General features: G+C 46.7%; 1 protein-coding gene across 2 annotated transcripts in view; it reads right to left on the minus strand.

The window, feature by feature from the left end:
* SLCO3A1 (solute carrier organic anion transporter family member 3A1) overlaps positions 1–26,000 on the minus strand; it is a 305,050-nt gene that overhangs the window by 63,887 nt on the left and 215,163 nt on the right. For both annotated transcript variants that reach the window (XM_041751583.1, XM_041751582.1), the window contains exons 3-4: positions 14,355–14,453; positions 5,754–6,017 (exon numbers count right to left, since the gene is read on the minus strand). In XM_041751583.1, the coding sequence (XP_041607517.1) occupies positions 5,754–6,017; positions 14,355–14,453 (363 nt within the window). The remainder of the gene's footprint in view (positions 1–5,753; positions 6,018–14,354; positions 14,454–26,000) is intronic.

Here is a 26,000-nt window from a genome sequence, read left to right on the forward strand (position 1 = left end):
AAACACCTGTCAGGGAACTCACACAGCCCAGAGTCACCAATGCAAGTCAACTGGAGCAACTGGGCCAGCAGCCCCATCCCCACACAAGCAGGTCACCGGTGGGCCAGCCATGGCACTTAGCACAGGTGGAGCCCTGGCTAGACCCATGTCCGCGGATGGGTCAAACACAGGCCGAAACTCTGGGAGGGGCATGGGGGCGACAACAGCTTGAAGGAAAGCAGCAAACCATGGTGGGCTTGGCAGGGCACATCCAGTGATCCGTGTATCCCCTCATTTATCAGATATGTACTGAGCCCCCACGGACAAGAGCAGAAGCACAAACAGAGGAAGTCCTGGCCTTTGTGGAGCTTTCGGATGGAGTAAGTGAATAATCACATACAGAACAGTAACATGACCATGTCATGGAGAGCAATGTGCCTGGGGGTGGGGGCGGGCAGAGAAAAGTCCTAGAGGACATGATCATGAGCTGATGTCTGATGATGGGATCAGAATTCCAGCTGAAGGAACAGCAGGTGCACAGTCCCAGGGTGGGGAGGAAGCCTGGGGAACCCAGGGGCCTAGAAGGAAGCTGGTGAGGTGAGGCTGGCATGGAGGAACAGGGAGGCAGTGGTGTGAGCAGCGGCTGGAAGGGCAGAGAAGCACCACTGGGAGGCCCCGTGAAGGGTTCCACCTCTGTCCCTTCGAGCTGGAGGCAGCCATGGGATCAGATGCATTCTGAAACCATTGTCATGTATAGACAGATCAGTGGGGTAGGGGCAGACTAGAGTGCAGGAGATAACCGAGGAGGCTGGAGAGAGAGTCAGATGGTGAAATCAGTAGAACCCAGAGATGGATGGCTGGAGGAGGGCAGGATGGAGAAGGTAACAGCTGCTGGCAGGATTCATCTCCCCTGCAAGTGAAGGTCCTCTGGAACTGGGCACTGCATTTCCTCCCGTGGAGAGGGAGCAAGTGGAACAGAGAAAGGACCTGTGTCTCTGTGTCTCTGACACAGGAAGGGTCTTTGTTCAATTGGCCCCAGCCCCAATTGGCTGATTCCCCTTCCTCCTCAGGCAGTTCATTAAAGGCTGGTGAATCCCCCAGGGAAACACAGTGGAGAGAGCTCGGGGTGTGGAGTCTGGGGACCTTTGCCCAGTCCCAGCTCCATCCTTCCCAGTGGTGATGACCTGGAAATGTAGTTTAACCCTGAGCTCTGTGATGAGATGGTTGGCATGGAGATCAGCTACACTCACACTCACGCATCAGCTGGATGTTGGGGGCCCAGTGGGAGGTCCCTGCGAGTGCCTGGAAACTCGTCAACCACCTCCACATTTGGGGGTAGTAAGACTCTGAGCCTAAATCCCCCCTACCCCACCCCAAGCCCTGCCAGTTGGGCTGCTCCAAAAAAATAGTTGTAGCTATCTTTTCGGAGACAGGAAGAGGCCACTTGGCAGTCAGTGTGAAGTGTATAGAGACAAGAGTGCTCAGTTTTGACTGCTCTTCTCTTTCAGAGATCAAAGGCAGGGCCCTCCCTTCGGATTTTAAACCTCTGGAACAGTTACACTCATCCTAGCTAGAGAGCCCATCCGAGAGGGCCAGGATTGCCAATGCTTGCAGGGAGTTGGTTCCTCCCGCCCTTTTAGCCTGTAGCTTCGTCTAGAAGACCCACTGTTTTACGGTACACCGGTGCTGTTGCAACCAGCAGCTGGAAATTTAAGTATGCTCTGCTGAAGTCGGCTAGCACCTGCTGAGGCCCCTTCTCCATTAAGAGAGTCCATTATATGCCCCAAGATGGAGCATCACATTGTAGTTAGGAAGACAGGCACCGGGGCCCTGGCCAGGGTTCAAACACCTTTCCTTTCAATCTCTAAGCCTCAATTTGCTTTTTTTGTAAAATGATACCAATGCCTTATAGGGTTGGAGGATTAGGTATAATAGTGTGTGGAAAACCAGAGTTCACCACTGGTGTGTGTGAGTGCATGCACGCTGTCAAGAGGATACTTGTTTGTTTGTTCATCCATTCATTCAGTTGGTATCACCTACATGCCAGGCATTGTGCTGTTCAATGGAAATAAAAAGATGCATGAAAGCTTTGTCCTTGGAGAACACAAGATTTGGGCAAAGGCAGATAAGCTGAGAAGTCTCCAGGTGGTGGGATAACAGGTGCTTTGCAGAGGCTGGGTAGATGACAGAGGAATATAGCTAATCCAGCACTGGACATGGGTGGTGGGTGGCACATGGGGGGGGTGGGTGGCACATGGGCACAGTGGGGCTGTTCCATGAAAGGTTGGGACTGAATCTAACCCAGAAGTGGACCAACAGAGGAAGGGTATTCCATTCCTTTCTCTTCCAAGAAGAGAGAGGGGAATGTCTGATGTGTTGAAGGAACCAGACAGAGCATGATGGGAAAGGTACACAGAGTATGGCTGCTGAAGGAGCCTGGATCCCAACCATCAAACCCCTTCCAGAGCAGGTGACACCAGAGATGTGAGATTTAATATACCAGCTGGTGATAATATTATACCTTTGTCTAACAGTCCCCTGAATTCTTTCTTCCCTCTGGGTTGAGACTTTAACAAAGTGTTCTACAAACTCTGGGCATCTAGATTCAGGAGGCCACATGGGTGCTCTCTAGCTCTCACATGGCTACAGCATAGAAAGGATGAGCGGACACAGTGCCAAACACAGAGGAAGGATGGGACAGGGTGGGGTGTGTCCTGAAAGATGAATCAGCCAAATGCTCTGAAGAAAACGGTTGGGGAAGAGGAGTGTGAGAGCCAGGGCACAAAGAAAAAGCTATTTGGTGGCACAGATGAAATGCAAAAATGTGTCTTGGGCTTGCAGACTCCCACACAGGAAGATACTGGAGTTTAACAAACCCAAGCGTTTGTTTGTCTGCTGCCTGCTTTGTTAAACAGTTATGTGACAGTCACTACAAGATGGGGACTTCTGGGCTGTGTGAGAAATAACAGCTTCTCTACACAGTTATAGAACACCACCCTGGGCCTTGTGTCTCTCCTCAACTTCTAAGAGTTGCAAACCCAATGATGGCCAACTTTGTTGGAAAGAGACCATCAAAGCCCACTTTTTGGAGGGGGGAGAGCACCCTGAAAAGTAAACTGCAAGCCTAAACTCCTCTATCACAGAGCTCGGTTTCCTCATCTATAAACAGGACACCATATGTTAAAGCCAAGGGGAGTTAAGCGGTGTGGCCAAGACTGCAAGACTAGGAAGTGGCTGAGCTGGGTCGGAACCCAGATGAATAGCCCTGCTGCTCTCCCAAGAGCAGGGGAGATCGTCTCAGTCCCAGCCGGAGGGAGGATGGAGCAGCTGCTCTTGGGACACAACACCAGCTCTTCTTAGGAGCTTTCCCTATCTGTAGAGCATGGCAGGGGACGCGGACTGATGGCCAAAGAAGAAACCTATTTGCAAACTCAAATGAAACAGATGAGAAATGGCAACATACCTATTTTTAGACCAATGTTAATTCCTCCATATGCAATGCTACTCAAGCTTATCTGTACTGCACACTGCCTGGAGACCACAGGGTCTTTCAAGGCTGCAAATTGGATAAAGAGTTTAGGAGCACCGGGTGACACTGCATGGTGCTTTCAGTGGAAATGTCCATGTGGCAAAAACACTGAATCACATGGAAAAATGAAGGATGTAAACGACCATGGTCCCCTATCCATGTGCTGGCGTATGTAAAATTTGTTTATTAGCATAATAGCTCATGTCACCGTATTTTGGTTCCTGGGGATTCTTCTGGACACACTGCCTTCCTTTCCTGCTGGGACATTCTTTAGGTCCATTAATAGACCTACTGCCTCTGGGGATTGCTAATTCTAATTAAAAATCATTAATTATGAGAAGTGGAGTCTATGTATCTACAGGCCACAATTTATGATCACTATGGCTATGGCTTGCAGTGAGTCTCAGACCTGTCTATCCAACTGTGTACTTGTCAGCTAGGCCATGGAACGTCTAACATTCAGCGTGCCATTGCTTCAACTCTGCCTATTGTGTGTCACCCCCCACCCCCAATGGCTGCAATGTAAGTTCCAGAATATAAGCTGCCTGGGTTACCACTGTGTCCCTGGAGCCTAGCAGGATCTCAGTACATGCTGAACAAAGGAGTTAAGGGGCAATTGAATCATAATCCAAGAATTCTGAAGACCCAAGATGTGGGCTCTCCCCTGCCTGTCTCCTGAACATCCATAAACTCCTCTGCTGCCTGGCACTGCCATCCTTTCCACATTAGGCTGCCTTTGCTGGCTTACTGCTCTGTCCCTACGCTGGATGGTAAGTACTTTGGTAGTAGAATTATAGCTTTTCATCTTTGCGTCTCCAGAGATGAAAGTTAAAAGACTGGGGTAGCTCTTGAAATTGGAGCTCTGGGCAATTACCATGGGACAAAGACCCAGAAAGGTTGCCACTGCTTTGGTCCAGGGTGTCGCCCGTTAAAGCCTACTTGGGTCAGCCCCATTTACTCCTGCAGATCTGGTTACTGGGACACTTTGTAAGGCTACCTGTGCAGTAGACATCACCCTCTGGCCAGCTGTTTGGGTGGGAGTTGGTGGGGGGGCTCTTCTATTAAGCATAAACTCCTGGGAGTCCAAGCCAAGGCAACCCCGGAGGACAAAAAGTAGATGGCCGCCTCCTACTCATGCATTTCTGCAACTTACAGAGATGACTTTTAAGATCTTCTTTGGATGGTTCCAAATTTCTACTTTGGTAGAAACGATTGTGGAACATGGGTTCAGACATAACAGCAGATTATTAATTAGTCTCTTCTGGGAATTAGCACAAGTTCTGGCAATCCCTCCCTGACAACACTATTAACAGACAGTCTTCTGCGGGCAGTGCTTTACTTCTCACGGCCACACTGTCACTTAGGAATGCTATTACAACTATACACTCGTGGAAATGAAGCATGGAGAAGCTAATGATCTCAGTTCTGGTGAAGAGCAGAGCAGGGGCCGGAGCCCAGGGGCTGTGATGAGCTCCTCCACGTGGCTCTCAAGCATCTCCAAAGACAGTGCTCCTTGTCGCACAAAAGCTCGGTGAAGAGACTCTTACCGTTTCTAAACTGGCCACTGGAAGACTGGAACTGCTGATGGGTGCACCCTGATCCTGCCAAGAAGTGGGTCATCTGCCTTCCCCCCACCCCAGCCTCACAGAGGAGGAATGCCCCAGCCTTGCTCCTTCCTCACTTCAAAAACCCAGCAGATTCTTCAAGGGACCCAAGAGAGGGGGTCCTGGAACTTACAGAGCACTGCACAGACCCCACGGTGGGGAGGGGACCGTAACAGAAACCCAGAAGCTCCAGGCTGCTCTGGCACTGCTTGCCTTGAACAGAGCTTGCCAAATGTGTAAAAAACCTGGGGGCTGGAGCGTGTATGTTTGCAGGGGGTGCTGCTTCTTCTCATTCCACATCACTCCATTTTATCAGAAAAGATGCATCTGTTTTCTGTTAAAAATGACTGGGAGAGCTTTGCCACATTCTTAAGTGGGACTTTGTTATTAAGACTGAGTTCCTACCTCTTTCCAGAGGAGCACATCTTTCGTAGAGGGGAGAGGAGGACAGAGCGCTTCAAAGGAAAAGCACTTTGGATGTGGCTTTTGAAGAATGCCTGTTATCAGGAAAGGACTTACTGATAAAAGAACAAGTACCTCAAGCCCCCAGAACCCAGTCCTGAGCATCATCCTTTCCCCCATCGGCCTAGACCCCCCCCCCCCCATTCCCCTGGCCAACCACATTCGAGGTGCGTCTCTACCTTTCAGCTGCTGGAAGCAGGAGGCACTGCTATCTGGCTCCAGAGGGTGTCTCAGGACCCCGTTGCTGGGCTTGGGTCTCTCGTATTCTCTTTCTGGGAGCATGGCCTGCTCGCTCTCCATGGCAGGGTCTGAATGTGGGGGTAGAGACTGTGGAAACCCAAACATCAAGAGGGAAGAGAAGAAGAGTAAGGCACCGCAGAGCAGAAAGCCACCCCACCAGGCTCCAATCCAGCGGGGGTCGTCCGGAGTGATGTCCAGGTTACCTGCAACCAGAAAGAAGACAGTGAGTAGGACGGGAGGGGACACAGCAGGGCTGGGATACGTACGGCTAAGGGTCTGAGTCAGCTGCACACGAGAGGGCTCTGGAAATAGTCTTCAGGGCTCGGGGGGCGGCAGGCAGACTGGACCCTTCACAAAGCAGCTTTTTGTTCCACATGGGTGCTTCTGTTTCTCCTAAAGCTGAAGGCTGATTTCTTTCCCTCCTTAATTTTCTTGTCTACCCTGTGTTTGTATCAGTCTAAACAAACACAGCGAGAAGCCAGACACCCTCTGAATTAAGCCTGGAACTGATGGGCTTTGGTAGAACTGCCTAGGTGTGCTGGTGAAAGCACAAGGGCACAGAAACATTGTTCAAGGGTGTATTTTTTACTGTGTATACTCACTTGCACCCTTCAAAAAAGCAACTAACCTGAGATCCCATTCAACACCCCACTCCTGGTCTTGAATCAGGTTCACAGATCATAAGGGGTGGCACAGAATGAAGTCAAGAGGCAGGATGACTGGAGTGAAATCCTGATATTTCTCACCTTGGGACCTCAGCCTAGTGATTTGAGCTCTCTGTGCCTGGCTGACTGATCTGCAGGACAAATCATGATGGTAATAGTACCTTATGGAGTTTCAGGGAAAGACTAAGTGAGCCACACCAGATAAAAATTGCTCAGAATAGTCCCTGGCACGCGCTTGAGCATTTAAACAGTGTTAGCTTAATATTTATGGTTGGGGTCCTGTTTCCAAACTGCTAGTGGGTAGGTTAATTCAAATCTTGGTGGTGGCCTGTGATTTGGGGCAGTCCTTTATTATAAAGCTTTGCAGCCAACTTAATGCTTAAAGGCAGTGTACATGTGGTTTGGTTGTCTTGTGCTATTATTTCTTTGATTTGCCAACTGAAGTCATGAAGACATAAACTATAGCTTACTGCTTTGTAGATTTTTTTTTTTTGTCTTTCTCTACAACTGCCTTTCATAGAGCAGTCCCAGATGAACTGCTTAGAAATGTCTCTTTGATGATAATCCCATACCTCTGGAGCATAGAAGGACATTCTTAAATATGGGGTCAGAGCATTTTGAGCTAAGAACTAACAAGGCTGCAAGCCTATACCAGATGGATGGACAGGCTTGGCAAAAGAAAGGACCACAGACACTCAGATGAGCACTTCACCATTTGTAAAATGTTCTCCCTAAAGTCTCTTCAGTTGCCACTAATGAATATCCCAGCCATCATTTACTGAGGGCTTACTCTGCATTAGGCTTTACCCAGCGTGTATTCTTAACTGTTCTGGTCAACCCTCCACACAACCCTAAAGGTAGAGTCTTTTATTATCCCAATCTTATACAGATAGAAAAATGGAGGCTTAGAAAGTTTAAGCACCTTACCCGAATTCACAGAGTTGAAGATTAAAAGATAGGCATTGAGATGCCAAGGGCCAGACTCCTTATTACTTTGCTACACTGCCCTTCTGAGCCTGTCTAGTCTTTGTTTTGGGCTCCCTGGGGGGATGATTAATTCCGGTGCTTTGTGCAATGGGCCTAAGATCACCAACTTTGCTGCTGGTCTTTGGAGGATCAGTGGATTCTGTCCTGGAGGCCTTGATATCAACGCAGGAGCAATATTTAGGGCACTACAATGGACAAGATGCTTCTGACTTGCTGCACGTCAGAGAAGAAAGAGCATAAACTTTGGCAGGCGAAGGGTTGAATCCCGGCTCTGCTGCTTACTAGCATGTGATGCTGGGCAAGCTACTTACCCTCTCTGAGTCTTACTTTGATCACTTGCAAAAATAAAGGTGACATCCATCAAGATCGCTTGCAAGGATAAGAGGTAATGAGCAAGGATCACTTGACAGACAGGCTCTTTGTATATGGTAGCTCTTATAACTACTTCTAGGTATATATTTACATGAATGGGAATTTCATGATATAGGGTTATTTTTTTTAAGAGTATGGGAAAGCTTAAAAAAGGCAGGAGAAAACCCAAGGTGATCTTGAAAGCATCTTGATACAAACATAAGAAGAGAAAAGGAAGTCAGATCGCCTAGGGTAGCTGAGCAGGAATGTTTTCTTCAGTTACTCATTGTGTTTTTTTCACCTGCTGCCAAGCAATGAATGAAAACAAAAGACGTAAAAGGGAGCTGTGGTATCTCCCTCCATTGTTGATGGGCTCTATAAAGGGGAATTGAAAGCTGGCAGATGTGAGCCAAGAGGGAGAGGGAGAGGGAAAGGGAGAGGGAGAGGGAGAGAGAAAGAGAGAGAGAGAGAGAGATCCTGGCGGTTGTTTAGAGGTTGTTTAGAGGAACAAAATTAGTAGCTCGTTGAGAGTCCCTATTTTACTTAGGAAGTTAGTGCCTCTCTTCTATGTGTGAAGAAACATCCCAGGGAGAGATGCTGCAGTGGGGAGGCGGAGGTTTATGTGAACCTGTCAACTCACTCCCCATAGGTATGTGCTTGCATGTGGGAAGCCAACGTTCACTCATCATTTGTAAGGCAGGGAAGAGCATGTGACCTGTGCCAGACTAGAGCATGCCTGTCATGTGGGCAAGGAGAAGGAGAGGGGTCTGTAGGAAAGTGTGGGGTGGGGGGAGATTTAGGTAAATCACAGTTGACCATTTTAGGAAGTATTGATTCTTTTTTCCCCCTCTCCATTGCAACCATCCAGAGCACTTAGGCAGGGAAAGAAATAATGTTCTGAGGAGAAACCACTCAGCTTTGGAGCATGCTGCCCTCTGGTCAGGGTTGGCTTAGGGGGTGGATTCCTAGTCCTGATTTTGGCACTTCCCAAAAAGACGACTAATGCTTGAACCCAGTCTGACAAAAGTATTTTCTGAGGCACCTTCACAGAAGTGATGGTGAAAATCCCTCCCCACCTGCCTGCAATTGTCACTGGTCAGCAATTACTATCCTAGTATCACTAATGCTGAAAGAGAGTTTTTTAGATTGGCTGGCAAAGAATAGTGGGGTAGATGCTACTGATGTCTTTATTTGTATCTCCTCTTCTAGAACAAGGAGGCTTACCTGTCCCTTACCGTGAACTCAGGTGTAGTCACGTGCCACAGAATTTTGCTACTGAAATATGAGTGGGGGAATACACGTCACTTCTGTGTGGAGCTACATATGAGCTGGTGCCTGACTCTTGCACTTTCTTGCCCTGCTTGATCATGGAAGCTCTGCCTGATTGTGAAATCCTCCTAAGATGGACCCTGAGAGGTTATGATGAATGAAGGGTCACTGCACTGTATATACAGCAAGAACGAGGAATGAACCTTTAGTATTATTCTAAGCAACTAAGATTTTTGGAGGTGTTTGTTATTGCAGCAGAACCAAGCCAACTCTGACTAGTACAAAAGGCTTAGGAAATAAAAATTCATGCTCTCTAAGAACAGTGATCCTGGGCAGGCTTGGAATCGTGAAAGTGTTTCAGGCACAGATGGGGAACGGGGTGAAAATGTCTTTACTTTTCTTTCAACATAGCTCTATTCAGTATCTTGATCTTAGAAGATTACTACCGTTAAACTTTTTCATGAAGACGGTGGTAAGATTCTCAGAACAAAAATGAAAAGCACCCATCATTTACTTAGATGTACCTAATTGCCAATGAAACTGGGACCATAAAGGACAAAAAGACATTGAAAAGAATGGGATGGGGACAATATCCTAGAGTGAAGGAGCAGCATTAGCAAAGGCATGGCATCCTCAGGGGACTCTGGGCTGACCAGCTAAGCTCTACCCAGGCACTCATCAGCCCCTTGGTCATCCCAGGCATGGAAACAGACTAAAGGATCACCATGATGGAGGTATCTGCCCACCATGAGACCGGCACAGTCCAAGCCTGCCTTTGCATAGCTGTCTCTGGTTCGAAGAATTTCTGCTTTGCAAGATCCATGTTTCTAACCCTGCCATGTCTCAGAATCTGACATTTGGAGTGTTTTCATGGTTTTGTTGGGTAAAACAAGCAAGCTTTTGGCAGTTGTTTGCTTCCTCTGTTGAAGGCTGTGTAAACACAGGGGGTTGGGGTTTTTCTCCCATTTCTGAGGACTACTACCATGGTAGGTAGGAAAGAAAAATCACTGGGAACAGAGTCAAACCTTTTTTTTTTTTTTAATAAGATTTTATTTATTTACTCATGACAGACACAGAGAGAGGCAAAGATGTAGGCAGAGGGAGAAGCTGGCTCCCTGTGGGGAGCCCAATGTGGGACTCGATCCCAGGAACCCGGGATCACACGCTGAGCCAAAGGTAGATGCTCAAAGACTGAGCCACCCAGGCATCCCTTTTTTTGTGTTTTATTCATTTTTATGTATGTATGTATGTATGTCAAACCATTTTAAAACTAACCAACCAACCCATGAGGATACCCAAAGACTATGAGAAGGAGATCGAAGCAAATTAGAGACACCTATTTCTGACTCCCAGGCCACGCTGATGTGTAAGTGGTGCCTTGGGCTCTCTGAGCAGTTTTTCTTTTCTTTCTTTTTGTCCATTTACCTATTTGTTTAATCTATTTCTTGGAACTTTTGCTAGGAGACTCAAGCATTCCAAAACTATCATTAAGTTACAGACCAAATTAGAAACTGAGGACAAGGAGGGGCTGAGCAAAGAGGGCAGCATGGAATGCCCAGGATCTCGGCCATTGAGCTAATTAGCCTCACACGAAGGAATCTGACGACTCCTGCAGCCAGCCCTGGAGTGGCAGAGCAGGCAGTTTCTGGCTGGTTGACCTTTTCCATGAAGCAAACATACGGACATATCTTATTCCAGGGACAAATGCCATGCAGCCATAAGGGGCCAGCTGGGGTCTGCCTCAGGATGAGAGTCTGTGTGTGCTGATGAGGTTAGGTCATCTCAGCAAGGCCTTTGTCCACGGAAGGAGGCAGCCTTCTGGCAAAAGTCCTGGAGAAATTCTAAGGACACAAACTGCCCAGTTTGGAGTCAGACAAGGGCGTGGGGTTTGCATCCTACTAGCTGTGGAAATGAGAATCTTTGGCTTACCGTGTGCCTACTACCTACCAGGCACCATGCTACATGCTTTGCATGATTAACACATGTCATCCACACACAGACCCTCACAGAGAAATGCCCCCAGGACTGCACAACTTGGAAGGGGTGTAGTTAAGATAAAAATGGATGTCTGGGGATGCCTGGGAGACTCAGTCATTGAGCGTCTGCCTTTGGCTTAGGGTGTGATCCCGGGGTCCTGGGATCAAGTCCTGCATCGGGCTCCCCACAGGGAGCCTGCTTCTCCTTCTGCCTATGTCTCTGCCTCTTTCTCTGTCTCTCATGAATGAATGAATAAATAAAATCTTAAAAAAAATAAGATGGAGGTCTGATTCCAGCACCAGAATCCTGTAGAATTCATCATCTCTGCATAAGAAGAACTCCGCTGTTAAGTGGGATAACAGTAACACCCACCCTCCCAAGAAGAATGTTCTAAAGTTCAGATGAGGCCATCTACACACCACTTTAATAAGCAGTCTGTTCAAGGCTGCCATTCTCAATCTTCTGATAAGCCCACTGTTAAGGATGGTTGATTTGAGGATTTGGGGCACATTCTGATACCAAGTCCTCCCTTTTTCTAGGTTCTGTTCTGAACGGGTCTCAGCTTTACAAAGGTATTCTACAAAAGCAATTCCAGAAGCACCATCATTCTTTCCCTGTGCTGTCACGAGAGGCATCTATCCTAAAGAAGAGGAGTATGAGGGAGCCATGCAGGGATCAGACACAGATGTAGAGCAGCAGAACCCTTGGTCTATGCATGGCCAGCCGAGTCCTCCCAGGGGGACTAACTGCGGGCTCCGTCCATCCCATGGCTGGCCTGCTCCTACAACCCACCACCTCCCCACCACAAAGACTGCAACCAGCCTTCCTCGCTGGGGCCTCCCTTTTCACCCTGTCTCCTCAGCTGCAGCCAGGCTGCACAGGCACATCCCCTCCTCCATCTGCCCCACCACAAGGGCTCTGCCTCGCCCGCCTCGCCCGCCTGCCCGCAGGTTCCAGAACACTGCTTTCTCCAGTCCCTTTCCCCGGCTCTCCGCTGTGTGCCTGGCCCTTTCCATTCATGCTTCAAGACACCCTCTCACAGGTTGGACAGCCCTCAAGAGGGACTCTGTCTTCCCTGGTGAAGAAAAAAATACAGGATGGTGAGCCCTAAAGAATTGAGAACCTCCTTCTCAAAATATAGCCTGGATCCATTCCAGACAGAACAACAAGTTTTAGTCACATGGTTAGAAATCATCAAAATTGCTAGAAACTATAGAATTCTGTGTCTTGTTCTCCAAGAGAATAAATTATATTCTTCTGCCCTCTACTGGTAAAGAGCAGCATCAGCCCTCCGGGCACCTTCAGCAAGGATGCAAACAAAAGATGGTGACTCACAGAGAATCCTTCCCTCTCTTAGAGACCCACTGGATGGGATTTCCGCTATTCACTTGTGTGTGTGTGTTGGGGGGGCGGGGGGCTGCCATCAGCAAGATGTCCAGCTGGACCAGGAATACGCCCATCTGTCTTACAGCCAGGGAGGTTTCAAATTGCCGGTGATCTAGAACCACAGATGATGTCGCTTAACTCAGGGCCCTGACGGGTGAAGAAAGATGCTGACCACCCGGGACTGTGGGCAGGACTCCAGACTGAGGGAAAAGCCCGAAGCGAATGAACAGCACACCGAGGGGGACCATGAATGAACTGGCTAAGCCCCTCCAAATCCTTGCCCACCCCTTGATCATTCCAGCATACAGAAAAGATGCTATTTCATTCCCAGCAGGACTCCTGACGAAGGGGCTGTGAAGTGGAAATGCCCATGGGCTTACTCAGGAGCCCTGGGTTCTATACAGATACACCCCTTGGACCTGTTTCCTCATCTGTACAATGAAAGGGCTGGAAGAGAATGATCTGAGGTTCCTGGCTCAGAGGTTCTGGTAACTCATAGGCCTTGATCCAAGGGAGCCCCTACTAATATGCTGAGGGTAGTTCTGCCTGGGTGCTTGGCCTCTTCTTCCAGGCAGCCTTCCCCATTGCATGGGGTGGGTGCATCCCCTTATTTCACTGGTTTCTGCCTAAACAAGCAAGATGGTAGCCGACTGCCACTGTTTCCCGGACCAGGCCACCCCTCATCCCACTCGCTAGGAGTAGGGTTCAAAGGGTCAACCAGCTGCTGCAAAAGAGCAGTATCCAATCACACCTCCTGAACAAAGCCAGCATTTTAAAAGAATAAGTAAATAAGGCTGCCTTTGATTCTTTTCTTTCCCCCCACTTGCAAATTTGTAACATCATTAGGTACAAGTAAATATATCAGTGGGATTAATGGAGTGAATCACAAAGTGACTTGATTGGATTTAAAACCACATTATTTCTTTGGAGTGAATTAGTAAATTTAGCACTGTCAGGAGATGATGGATTGAGAAGCCAGGGACTGAGCTCTTATTGATTCTGAGAATAGATTGGTATGGGGAGGAGAAGTTGGGATGGCTTCCCGTACTCTTTCCTCAGAGAGAAAGGAAACATGGCTTCTCTGCTCACTGAACTGCACAGAAATAGAGCGTTCTGTTGGGGGCTCACAGTCAACCCATGACCACATATGGCAGGTAGTATCTCAGATGGCCTCCCACGATCCCACCCCCTAGGATGACATGTCACTTCTGAGACAAGGTTATAAACGAACCATGGCTCTTGTCTCAGATGCTCTCTCCCCACTTCTTTTGGGTTGTTTGCTCCAGGCCCGTCGACAGCCTTGGGAATGAATTTAGAAGTTGGATCTCCTCCAGTTGAGCTTTGTGATGAGTGGAGACCACATCAACACCCTGACTACAGCCTCATGAGGGACCTCGAATCAGAATCACCCAGCCAAGCTGCTCTGGATTCCAGACCCACAGAAATACACTGGGATATAATATTATAAATACCTCCCCAGTATTGTTTTAAGTCACTAAGTTTGGGGTATTTTGTTACACAGCAAGAGAAGACTAATAAACCATGTGACTTCTGTTTTAGCCACTGAAACATGAGGAGAAGCTTCCAGAAGCAATGTGCAACTCACCATGGCCTAATTTCCTGGAGTAACCATGATGAGCCAAGTCTCACCCTCCCCAACACTGCCAGTCTGTGCTGGTTTTACAGTGCACCCAAGAAGTAAACTTTGGTTGTATAAAACCACTTGAGGTTTGGGAACTGTGTGTTACCACTGCAACACCTAGCCTAGGTTAACTAGCCCACTGCTGGATCAAAGTCCCAAGGATACCCCTTAGAAGGAGGGCTTTAGAACCCAAAGGCTGAAGGTTCCTTATAATGGTGGGCATACTTGGGGGTGGTGGTAAGAAATTGAGATATACTCCTTACTTGTGTCAATAAAGACAGCATCCACGTAGATTTTGGTACAGAAAGAGCCCAGGATAAATCCACAGGCTGGTCCAAATACCAGCATCGTGAACAGGATTCCTGAAAGAAGAAGATGAGACAGAGATTAGATTAAAAAAGAAAAAAAGGCAGAAGCCATTCAATGAGCAAAACAGTCAAAGATCAAGGCTGTTATATTTCACATTGATCAGATGAGAAATCAGATTATACAAATGACATTACAGGAATTAGTCTAAAAATCCTAGAGGGGAAAAGCTAGTGCTGAAGCATTGTTATGAAGGAATTCTACAGTTTGAGGGAAGTTGCTCTGAAATATCTGTGGGCCCTGAATGCAGGTATTTTTTTAGAGGACTCTGTCCCATACCGTATCAACCATATTAAAATACACCCACGTCTGTATTAAGTTGTTTCTGTCCTAAACATTTTTGAAATGATTTTTTTATAATTTTGCTTTCATATCTATTTGGATTTATGCAATTCATTTAATTTATGGTTGGCTAAGATTTCTCAGCACTCATTGTACAAATTCAGGAATTGCTGTGAAGTGAGAAAAGTCAAAGCCACAAATTATTTTCAAATGTAATGAAATGTTTATGGGCATTAAATTTAGCAAAAAACAGAGTTGACATAATGGTATGCTTTGAGAACATTTAAATAGATGTTTTATTAATTTGAATTCTGCAGATCTCCCTCCTATATTTTGGAGTTGCTATCTATTGTCTTAATAGTCGTTCAAGACTTAACCTTTATTACAGGACTTGAGAAGATGGTAATAGGCACGAACAGGTGGACATAATATGTGGGATTTTGAACAACCCCTTTTATTCATTCTGGAAAAGTACTGAGTCCAAACTAAAACACACAGGCTGCATCTATGTAACTAAATTTTGGTTTGATAGAAAATTCCATGAGCAATGACAGTTCCCAAGGCCCTGAGAATAAAAACAGGAGTGAAGAAGGGGCCCTTCCTGCAAGAAGCTGGCTGCCGGTGAGGACAAACAGTATATGGCTCCCTTCAACCCCAGCATACAGCCCAAAAGAGAGGTGTTAACAGGTCCATGAGGGTGCATGAAGAATAAGGTTGGAGATGAATTCAACCAAAGGGAATCTGAGTCAGTGGAGGGTACTTCTGGTCTGCCTAAAGGTGTAGACTAACTTATTCTGATTTCCCTTGGCGATATCAACAGGAACCACTCAAATAATCAATCAATCAATCAATCAATCAATATTTATCAAGTTTTTAAAAAAGTGATCTTATTTATTTATTCGTGAGAGACACAGAGACAGAGAGAAAGAGAGAGAGAGAGGCGCAGAGACACAGGCAGAGGGAGAAGCAGGCCTCATGCAGGGAGCCCGATGTGGGACTCGATTCCGGGTCTCCAGGATCACGCCCTGGGCCGAAGGCAGACGCTAAACCGCTGAGCCACCCGGGCTGCCCTATCAAGCTTCTTCTATGTGCCAAGAAACAGTCTTGGGAACGGAGACTCAGCACTGAACCAGTTAAGAATCTTGGCCTTCCAGAGCTCAATGACTTGGAGGTGAGGAGAAGTATAAACAGAAGCTCAACTGGTCTATAAATGCTTGGCAAAGGAAGCCATGTCTTCCTAGTTAATAGACAGAAACCTAGGCCCCAAAGCAATCAATCACTTGAAGACAGCTTACAAGGAATGTTGTTTGATAGAAGAAAGAATGAAAAGAGGATGGTTTAGATCATGGATTTGGAGTAGAATCCACTCTCAGTGAAATCCTATTCTGATTTGGAACAATCTAGAATTTCTAGAGTCTCAAAAAATATCTGTTCCCATAGCTGCCCAGAGACCCCCAATCCCACAATTATTCCTGTTTCTAACAATCTCAAGAAAAGCAATATCTATTTTTATTAGAACACGGACTCTGGTATGTCACAACTTAGATTAAGATAACCAAACCAAGGAAGTTAAGTTGGGGGTATCACTGGACAGTTCTAGAATATGAGGATCTCTTAGATATGGACTAGAATTACAGGATGTGGTCCTTAGCATGGTAGGGCTGGGGATCAGAGCTACTCTTGGCCCCAAAAACGAAGCAGAAAGAGATGCTGAGGAAGATCCAGGGGGCAGGGGTGGGGCAAGGACTGGGGGTGTCTAAGACAAGAGCAGCACCCAACATAGCCTAAAGGGATTTCTGCTTCAGGGCAAAACTGTGAAGCCAGCCATGTTCTCCTGTCCGGTCTATAGGCTGAGGGGAGTGACTGGTCAGCTACTGGTACTCTAAAGATGGCTCAGCAAGCAACCTATCTGCTCAGGCAGTTTCAGAGGAAGGGACAAAGGGGACAGGAACACAATTCTCCTGCCATGGGTACTACAATGACCTTGCTGATTCCCCATTAATATTCCAGCAGCCGCTCGAACCGCCCCCCAACGCCAGCAACCCCAACTCATAATAATATGCCTTCTTTCCTGCCAAATAAAACCCCCAATCAATGTAATAATCACCGATGCATCACCTCCAGATTGAGTAACACAAATTATAGCCAATATTTAACAAGTCAAAGGACTAAGCTTTTAGTATCTTTGGAAGAAACAGCTGATGTGCTGAAGAAGTTGTGGAGATTGTACTGTTACCACCTCCCTCACCTGGGGGCAGTAGAAAGTGTGGACAGTCCAAGCATCCTGGAAGAGCTGGGGACCCCAGGTCCTGGGCCTCCTGCCCTTGTACCAGCTCTGACACAGAAAAAGGGGCATCTGTCAAGCTCGGCTGCATGCAGGAGCCCCATGGGACCCACACAGGCCAGCCATCCTTTCTGGCAGCTCGGGCAGGCAGAGGCCTACCGTGAGATGCCATGCCCCAAGGAAGCTTCTCCATCAGCCAAGAACATCTCTCATTCTGGTTCCTGGAGGAGAAGACAAGGGTTTCCAAGCTGTTGGATTGGGGCTTTCCATTTTAACAAGATGAAGTTCTCCCCCAAAACCAGAGAAACCTGATAGGGCCCAATTCCAAAAACCAATGAAAGATACAGAACACGTGTATCTTTGTATGAAGGGCTGAAATCTCTGGCAGCAGTTTTTGTTTTATTTTGTTTTTCTTTGAGAGAGAGAGAAAATGAGTAGGGAGAGGAGGAGAGGTAGAGCCCCTCAAGCAGACTCCTCACTGAGCAGAGAGCCTGACAAGAGGCTCGATCTCAAAACCCATGAGATCACAACCTGAGTTGAAAACCAAAGTCAGACATTCAACCACCCGAGCCACGCAAGCTTCTTTCTAAGCAGCTCCTCTCGGAGAGATGTTAAGGAAAGCTCTAGCAACAATGAATTCTCGTATCTTTTCCAAGGAACAATCCAGTAGAGATGGTGGAGGGGGTCTTCAAGCATCAGGAAACACCCTTTTTCTACCTCAGCAAGATCTTAGGAAAACAACTCAAATAAAGCAGTATGGCAGAGCACACCCCTGGGCTTTGAGGGGAGGTTGTTCCCCCGAGAGGTTAGGAGGCAGGCCATGATCTTAGAGAGGGGAGGGAGAAAGGGAGAAAGAATCTTTTTTTTTTTTAAGATTTTATGTATTTATTCATGAGAGACAGAGAGAGAGAGAGAGGCAGAGACACAGGCAGAGGGAGAAGCGTGCCCCATTGCAGGGAGCCTGACGTGGGACTTGATCCCAGGACTCCATGGAAGGCAGCGCTAAACCACTGAGCCACCCGGGCTGCTCAGGGAGAGAGAATCTTAAGCAGATTCCACACCCAGCACAGAACCCAATGCAGGGCTCAATCTCACAACCCCGAGATCTTGTTTTTGTTTTGTTTTGTTTTGTTTTGTTTTGTTTTGTTTTACAACCCCAAGATCGTGACCTAAGCTGAAATCAAGAGCCGGACTCTCAACCCACTGAGCCATGCAGGCGCCACTTGCCCTTAGTATCTTAATTATATTTTTCACAGAGCCCCGAGTCTAAAAGAAATACCTGGCAATGGACTTCTGAATGTGTTTCCTTGCTCTCCTTTTGATTCACCCTCCTAGGCTGTGATCTTGTGCTTGTTTAATGAACCAATGCACATGTTGTGCCCAAACAGACAGGAAAAAGACTGTCCACCACGAAAATCCACACTCCTGGTGTCAAATAGTAGGCACCTCCGGGACAGGAGAGGAGGTGCTTCATGGCCCGGTGCTGCCCCCTGCTGCCCGCCGGACTCAGGAACACTGGAGGGGAGGGGCAACGGGGCTTACAAATTGAGACACAGAAAATATTAAAAATAAAATGTTTTTTCTTTTAATTTATGTGTATTATTTTTTCAGACATTTACTAAGTAGTTTGAACTTAACTGCTTGATAAACAGCATTGCTAGGTATTTCTTTTAGACTTGGGGCTCTGTGAAAAATATAATTAAGATACTAAGGGCAAGTGGCTCCTGCATGGCTCAGTGGGTTGAGCGTCCGGCTCTTGATTTCAGCTCAGGTCAAGATCTCAGGGTTGTGAGATTGAGCCCTGCATTTGGGTTCTGTGTTGGGTGTGGAATCTACTTAAGATTTTCTATCCCTCTCTTCCTCTCCTCTCTTAAAGGCGGGGGGTGGCGGGGAAGAGATACTAAAGGCACAGTGAACTAAGAAAGTTTGAGAACTTCTGGTACAAACTTGTCACCAAAACTGCAGATTAGCACTGGCCATCCTTGGACACCGGGGAAGAACAGATGAACTGGACAAGGATTTTGTTCTCAAGAAGCTTGCTGCCATCCTGGAGAGACTTTCAGCCATTTGTAATCATTCAAAATACATAATGGCACCTATGAGTGCCAGGCACTGTGCTATCAGCTGGGACACAGCATGAACAAAACAGACAAAATTCCCTGCTGGGGATTTTTCCTGTGGAGTTTGTGTTGTGGAAGAAAGGCCATAAACTAGCCAACCTGCCATGCTGTACTCAGGGGTAGTACCAGAGAGGAGAGTGCATGGTGGTGTAGGGCTACAGAAAGACCTTGCGGGGCACCAAGTCTTAGATGTAACACACGGCACGGTGTCAGATGTGCTACCAAGCTGGGCCCACTGTATGGGAAGCAGACTAATGGCCCCCAAAGACACACCTGTCCTAATCTTTAGAATCTGTGCCTGCTAGCTTAAATGACAAAAGAGAATTAAGGCTAAGATGGAATTAAGGTGGCTCATCAGTTGACTTAAAGGGATTATACTGATTATCCCCAAAGACCCAATCACACGGATCCCGTAAATGTGGAAGGCGAAAGAAGAGACAGAGTCAGAGAAGGAGATGACACAACCAGAGACATGGCATCCTGAGCAGGACGTGACCAGCCACTGCTGGCTTTGAAGATGGAGGAAGAGGTTATGAGCCCAGGAACAAGGACCGCCTCTTAAAGCTGGAAAAGGCAAGAAGATGGATTCTCCCTTCCAGAGAGGATCCTCCAGAGGACGACAGCCCTGCCAACACCTTGATTTTAGCTCGGTGAAACCCACTGCAGACTTCTGACCTCTAGAACTATCAGATCATATATTTGCATTATTTTAAGCCACAAAATTTGTGGTAACTCATTATAGCAGCAATGGGAATCTAATGTAATTATTAATCAAATTAGAGTAAATTCTCAGATCTTGCAACCATGAATATCCATGTGACTCTCTAAGAACAGGACATTGAATGAAGTTCTTTAATTACTTGACCATGAAACATTTTTTTGTGGGACATTTTTCAGTGCTGGTGTCGACTGGGCCACAGTCAGAGAAGCTGGGAAGAGACCCCAAGCCCTATGAGACAGAGATGGTGCTCTACTCTTCTTTCTATTCCTAGATTGGCCTAGTGTAACAAAAAGTTAGTTCCCTAGCTGCAGAAAGGTGCAGGAAAGCAAACACTGGCTGTCACCATGCCCGAGCTCAGCCCCCATCCTGCTATTTCCCTGGACAGCATGCTCTGCACGCGTCTCTCTCAGTGTTGGGGACCCTCCCATCCAAATGCCTCCTTCGACATACGATGAGCCAAGAGGACTCAAAGGACCGAATGGGTCTGGCCAGATGTGTAGAAGCCGAAGAATTTGGAAAATCCAAATGGAGACTTCAATTTAGAATGTGCTGGCCCAGGGAAAATGAGTCAACTTAATTATATTACTGATACATGATAATTAATAAAAGCATTAAAACATTTTTTGTGTTTGTGTAATGTGACACACTGATTCTAATTTATTTATACAAATTAGAAGGCCAAGAGTAGCCTAGATACCTTTGAAGAAGAAGAAGAATCAAGACTTGCCCTGCTGAATATCAGGACTTCTTTGTATTTTATTTCCAGGTCTTCTTTTTAAAGCTGTAATGATGAAGACAGGGAGTTTCTGGCTTAAGGAATAATGAATATACCGATAAAAGCAGAAGAGCAAGCCCAGAAACAGAGCCACACTTATGTGGACAGCTGATTTATAGCAAAGTGTGCATACAAAGCAGCAAGGGGAAAAGATGATCTTTCCATAAATGGTGCTGGGACAACTCAGAATTACAGTGGGGGGGGGTGGCGGGGAGCCAGACTCACAACACATGCAAAAATCAATTCCAGGCAGATCAGAGACCTGTGTGAAAAGCAAAGCAATAAAGCTTCTGAAAGATAACAGACAAAATCACTGTCTTGATGTAGGAAGTAGGGAAAGATTTCTTAAACTAAACAAAGAAAGCACTAGTCATTATAAGAAAAGCTGGATAAATTGGTCTACATTGAAATTAAGAAGGTTATTCATCAGATTCACCCAGAGCCCACTGACAACGTGAAAATGTGGGAAAATATATGTATAACATACATCCTCAAAAAACGCAGACAAGAATCAGAGAGCTCATGTCTAGACTATATAAAAACTGCTACAAATTCATGAAAAAAAGACAAAGCAGTTGAAAAGGGGACAGAAATCTTAACAGGTACTTCACAAAAGAAGGAATTCAAATGAATAACGGACTAGGACAAGATATTCAACCTCCTGAGAATTCAGGGATTTGTGCATTACAACCCAATAAAATGTCCTTAACCTTTTCAGCTGGTTAAAGAGTTTTGACCATACCAACTCTTGGCAAGGATATGGGGCATCTGGGACTCTTGCACGCTGCTGGTAGGAGCGTAAACTGGACAATCCCTTTGACAAAACTTTGACAGTATCTGGAAAACTCAAGATGACCCACAATTCCTAGGGAAATACCTACAGAAAGTCTGACACATCCTGGGAGACACATTCAAGAATGCTCGTATGGAACTGGAGACCATCCCATACCCACCAATAGTGGAACAGAGAAACCAACTATCCATACTCTGCAATCACTGTACAAGCAAACAAAACAAATCATTGACAACATGGATGAGCCTTCCAACAGACAATGCCGAGCAAAAGAACACAGGGGAGGATGCATACTGGGGTGACTGCACTTATCCAGAACTCGGAGCAGTAAAATTAAACTAGTTAGCGATATATAATGAGGTAGAGTAAAAACAAAAACAGGGAAATGAATATTGTACAAATTATGATCCAGAAGGAGACAAGGCATGGAGGGAGGCAGCAGGGGGGTGGGGCAGGGGTGGTTCTGGGGTGCTACTTTTGTGCCTGGTCTGTTTACAGGTTATATGAATGCTTGTTTCACAACAATCTGTTAAAGTATAATGTTTTCTGCACAAAGACATGACTGCTACATTTCTGACATATCTATGCATTTGTAACATAGGTACCTATATACAAATACTCATTTTCTCAAAGTGAATCAAGGGAATCTCAGGAACCCTCAGAGAAAACCAAAGACTTCCCCTGAAGTGATCTTTCATTGTGTCAAGCCCAGAGCCCACAGCTCCGCCGTTCCCCTGCCCTGCTCTCAGAAAGACTGCATGACCATCCCTCTCCACCACCAGCCCACATCCCCCCCACCCCGCCCATGGAAAGTAATGAGGATGGCACCTGGAAAGGACAGTGTTGGCCTCCCCTGGCATCTGTGTGTCTGAGAGCATAGTATAAATGCTATCTGCACCTCAGCTGCACCTCCATAACATGGGCTCACAACAACCCCCTCCCTTCTTGGGGGCCTCTGAGGGTCAAATGCTTGTGTGCACAAAAAAATGCTCCAGGTAAGTTCCTGGAACACCGATGTTCTCAAAAAACATTAGCTGTCAGCTATTCTTCTCATAGGACCAGCCAGTAGCAGGATTTTCTTTTCTGCTTGCTGAGTTTTACTTTTTTGGTTAATTTAGGTGGGAGATGCTTAACTGAATATGGAAAATACAAAATCATATAACAAAAACACTTCTTTCGCCTGTTTCCTTTTGGACATTACTGTATTCAAAATGTGTTTCTTCCAGTGTGTTTTTGCATTGGTGAGACCAGACAGATTAATGCAAAAAAAAAACAAACAAACAAACAAACAAAAAAACTCTTCTCATTTGAAAAGAAACACATACTTACTGAAGAGTGCTGTGAGACTATAGAGGGGATGGAGAAACACCCCACATAGTGGCCAAGAACACAGAGCCTGGAACTGGCCAGAGTTGGCACTTGGTAGCTGTGTGAGCTTGGGAAAGGGACTGACTTTCTCTGGGCCTCCATGCTCTCACCTGAGGCCGGGGATCATAATGGTACCTACCCCACAAGGTTGTTTCAAAGTGTAAGTGATCAGTGCATGTCCAGGGCTTTCCATAGCACCCAGCATATAGGACGTGCTTAATAAAATTTGCTATTATTATTATAAAGAAGATGGCACAAACCACCATCTCTCGTACCACCCAGACAGGAACACTGATAATTCATTTAGATATTCCTTCCCCGTCTGGCCCCATATAGAAGTTAATTTTTTAAGAATTATTAAAAGAAATATACAACACATGTCTCCGAACAGAAAGCGTGGAAACAAATTATAAAATTTTCTAGAGTATTTTTAAGAATAGAATTCTCTAAGTATTATTTAAGGTACAGATAGATAGGGATTTCAAGGGCCAGGCATTTCTCTGCTGCTCTCACGGGGATAGGGAAGAAAAAGCTAATACGCTCTGGAACCACAGTGCCCAGAACCCAGACCTGGCTCAAGATCCCTTCCTGGCCATGAGGGAGGGCACCCAAGGACATGGTGATCTCATGTGACAGCAATGACTTCTTAGCAGTGACTGTGAGCACTGAGCAGGGCAGGGGAAGGGCGGAACTGAAGGCTCTGGGCTTGACAGAATGAAAGATCACTTCAGGGGAAGTCTGGTTTTCTCTGAAGGGTTCCTGAGAGTCACTTGATACAATTTGGAGAAAATGAGACATTCTCTCCAGCAGTATCTTATTGGACTAGTACATGCAGGTGAGCGCTTCATCTTCTTTTGAAAGGAAAGTGGTCTCATCAATCCTTTGCTTTTGTCTGATTAAAAAAGAAACAGATTCAGAAAGCAGAACAATTTACTATTATCATACCATCTTGAGGCAATCACTTTCAAGTCTCTACCCCTTCTGATGAAAACAGATGCTCAGAGAGGTTAGTCAATTGTCTTGATGCTACACAGCTTCTACATGGTAGAGGTTAAGTTTGAACTCAGACCTCTAGGATCATCTAAGTTCTTAGAGACAGAAGAGTCAGGACATGATGGTACAGCAATGAAGCTCTTGAAATCCACCAGACCTAGCCTGGGATCCTGGTTATGCTTCTCAATTTCTGAATGACTCATTTCCCGATTCTGAGTCTAGGAATAAGAATAACTACCTTGCAGAACAAGGAAAATGAGATGCAATGCATGCAAAGCTTCTGGTGCCTGGAACGTAGTAGATGCTTTCTAGAATTTTCCTTCCATCTCAGGGATGATGAGCCCAAGAAGGGAGGCCTGCATGGCTGGTCTCCCGTAGACATGTGTCTCAGTCTCTTTGGCTGGATTCTGTAATTTTAACGGTGGATGGTCCCCTCAAGTGGGCAGTGGAGGAAGCTCGGGCTGGCTGTGGCTTCTTCCCACTAGAGGGCAGTGCTGGCCCAAAAAAGAGAGAGCGCTGCCTCAAACGTCCCTGTCCTCCCCTTCCTGACAACTAAAACCTCAGTCCGAGTGTTGCTTTTCTCATCACCCACTTGCCTTCAGTGCCCTCAATTTATACAAATGTATTCTTCCGTGTTGGAATCTGCAGGCAGAAATTTCTCCCCTTAGAAGGAACATTCTGCATCATACGTGCATGAATAAAACATGATCCATAAACAGTAGGAGGCCTGCAAAACATGCAATACATATTTATCTGGTGCCCACTGCCAGGAGCCTGGCAGTTTACATAACTGACCTTGCTTATCTCTGAGGGGGGAGATGGAGGGGAAGAGAGGATGAGGACGCGAGCATTCACCGAACACAGACCATGGGCCAGACCCTGGATGCAATTCACGTAACAGAATTACCCTCATTGCATGGTTTACAAACAAAAGCCCAATGTTAGCTGCTATGTGCTGGAGCCAGAGCTATGTGTCCCTTCCCACAGCATCCTACTGGTGCCCCTTAGGGCAGCTAGATCATGAGGTCTCAAAGTTGGCGGCACATTGGAATCATCCAGGACACTTAAAAAAGCAAATACTCGTGTGTACATCCCACCCCCTAAGATGTGATGTTGGTGGTCTGGGGGCACAGCTCAGGCACTGGATTTTTTTCAAGTTCCTCAGTCCTGTGCAGCCAGGTTGAGCAGCTCTGATTTCACTGACCTTGACCAAGGAACCAGCTGGTAGCAAATGCATCTGGGCACGTAGGAAAAGGAAGGATGCAAATGGTATCTGATGCCAGCCTGCAAGGTGGAGGGGCAGCTGGACACCAGGCGTGGCCAGGCTCAGGTCACTGAGCTGGTGGCAGAACCTGAACTCTTAGCCCAGATGCCAGAAGAACTGTGAACTGGATCACAGAACACTGCCTGCCGTACCTGGGGTGGCCCCTAGCGCAGTCTGGTTTCCAGGCCTTACTTCTGTGTGTCCCCCACCCAGATTCCCCCTCTCCTCCAGGCCCTGAACAGTAAGCCAAATGTCTACACTCCATTCAAAGCTTGTGCCTTCAATACCACCTCCTCCAAGGGGCCTTCCCAGATCTCCTCTCTTCTTCCTTCTCCTTCCTTCCTCTGCCACAGCACCTAGCCTGAGGCTTTTTCTACAGGTCTGCTTACAGTCTACCTGGATGCAAAAATAAAGTTCCAGGTCATAGGTATCCATGTCATAATAACTACAAGCTCAGGAAAGACAGAGACTTTATTTTTAAAAAACACACAATCTGGTTTTCTGATGCAGCCCTTTGCCTGGAGGAGGAATCAAGTGTTTGGTGAACTGTGAACTGATTACTACCCAGGCCTGGGAGGGGTGGGAGGTCCTGGCATTAGGCAAACTGTGCCTCTAAGGTCACGCTACAAGGCCAGGCTTCGTTGGGCTTCTAAGGAAGGATCTGCACCTGGTCAAACCAACAGGAGTGGGAAGTCTTGACTTCTCACCTAACAGAAGCTTCTCTTCCTCCCCTTCTGCCCAGCAGGGCCTCATCATAGCAAGGGCACAGGTCCCTTGCTAACCAGTATGTGGGCATCCTGATATGATGCCCTGAGGGAGGAACCCACTGTCAGCAGCAGCCAGGCTGTGGCTCCCTGGCCAGTGCCTCTGGGGACTGATGTGTCAGAGCTGGGACCACCAACAAACTCTCCTGCAGCTTTCTCCATACATGACAGGTACTAAG

This window comes from Vulpes lagopus, chromosome 4 (genome assembly GCF_018345385.1).
Source record: "Vulpes lagopus strain Blue_001 chromosome 4, ASM1834538v1, whole genome shotgun sequence".
In the NCBI taxonomy this organism is placed as follows: domain Eukaryota; kingdom Metazoa; phylum Chordata; class Mammalia; order Carnivora; family Canidae; genus Vulpes; species Vulpes lagopus.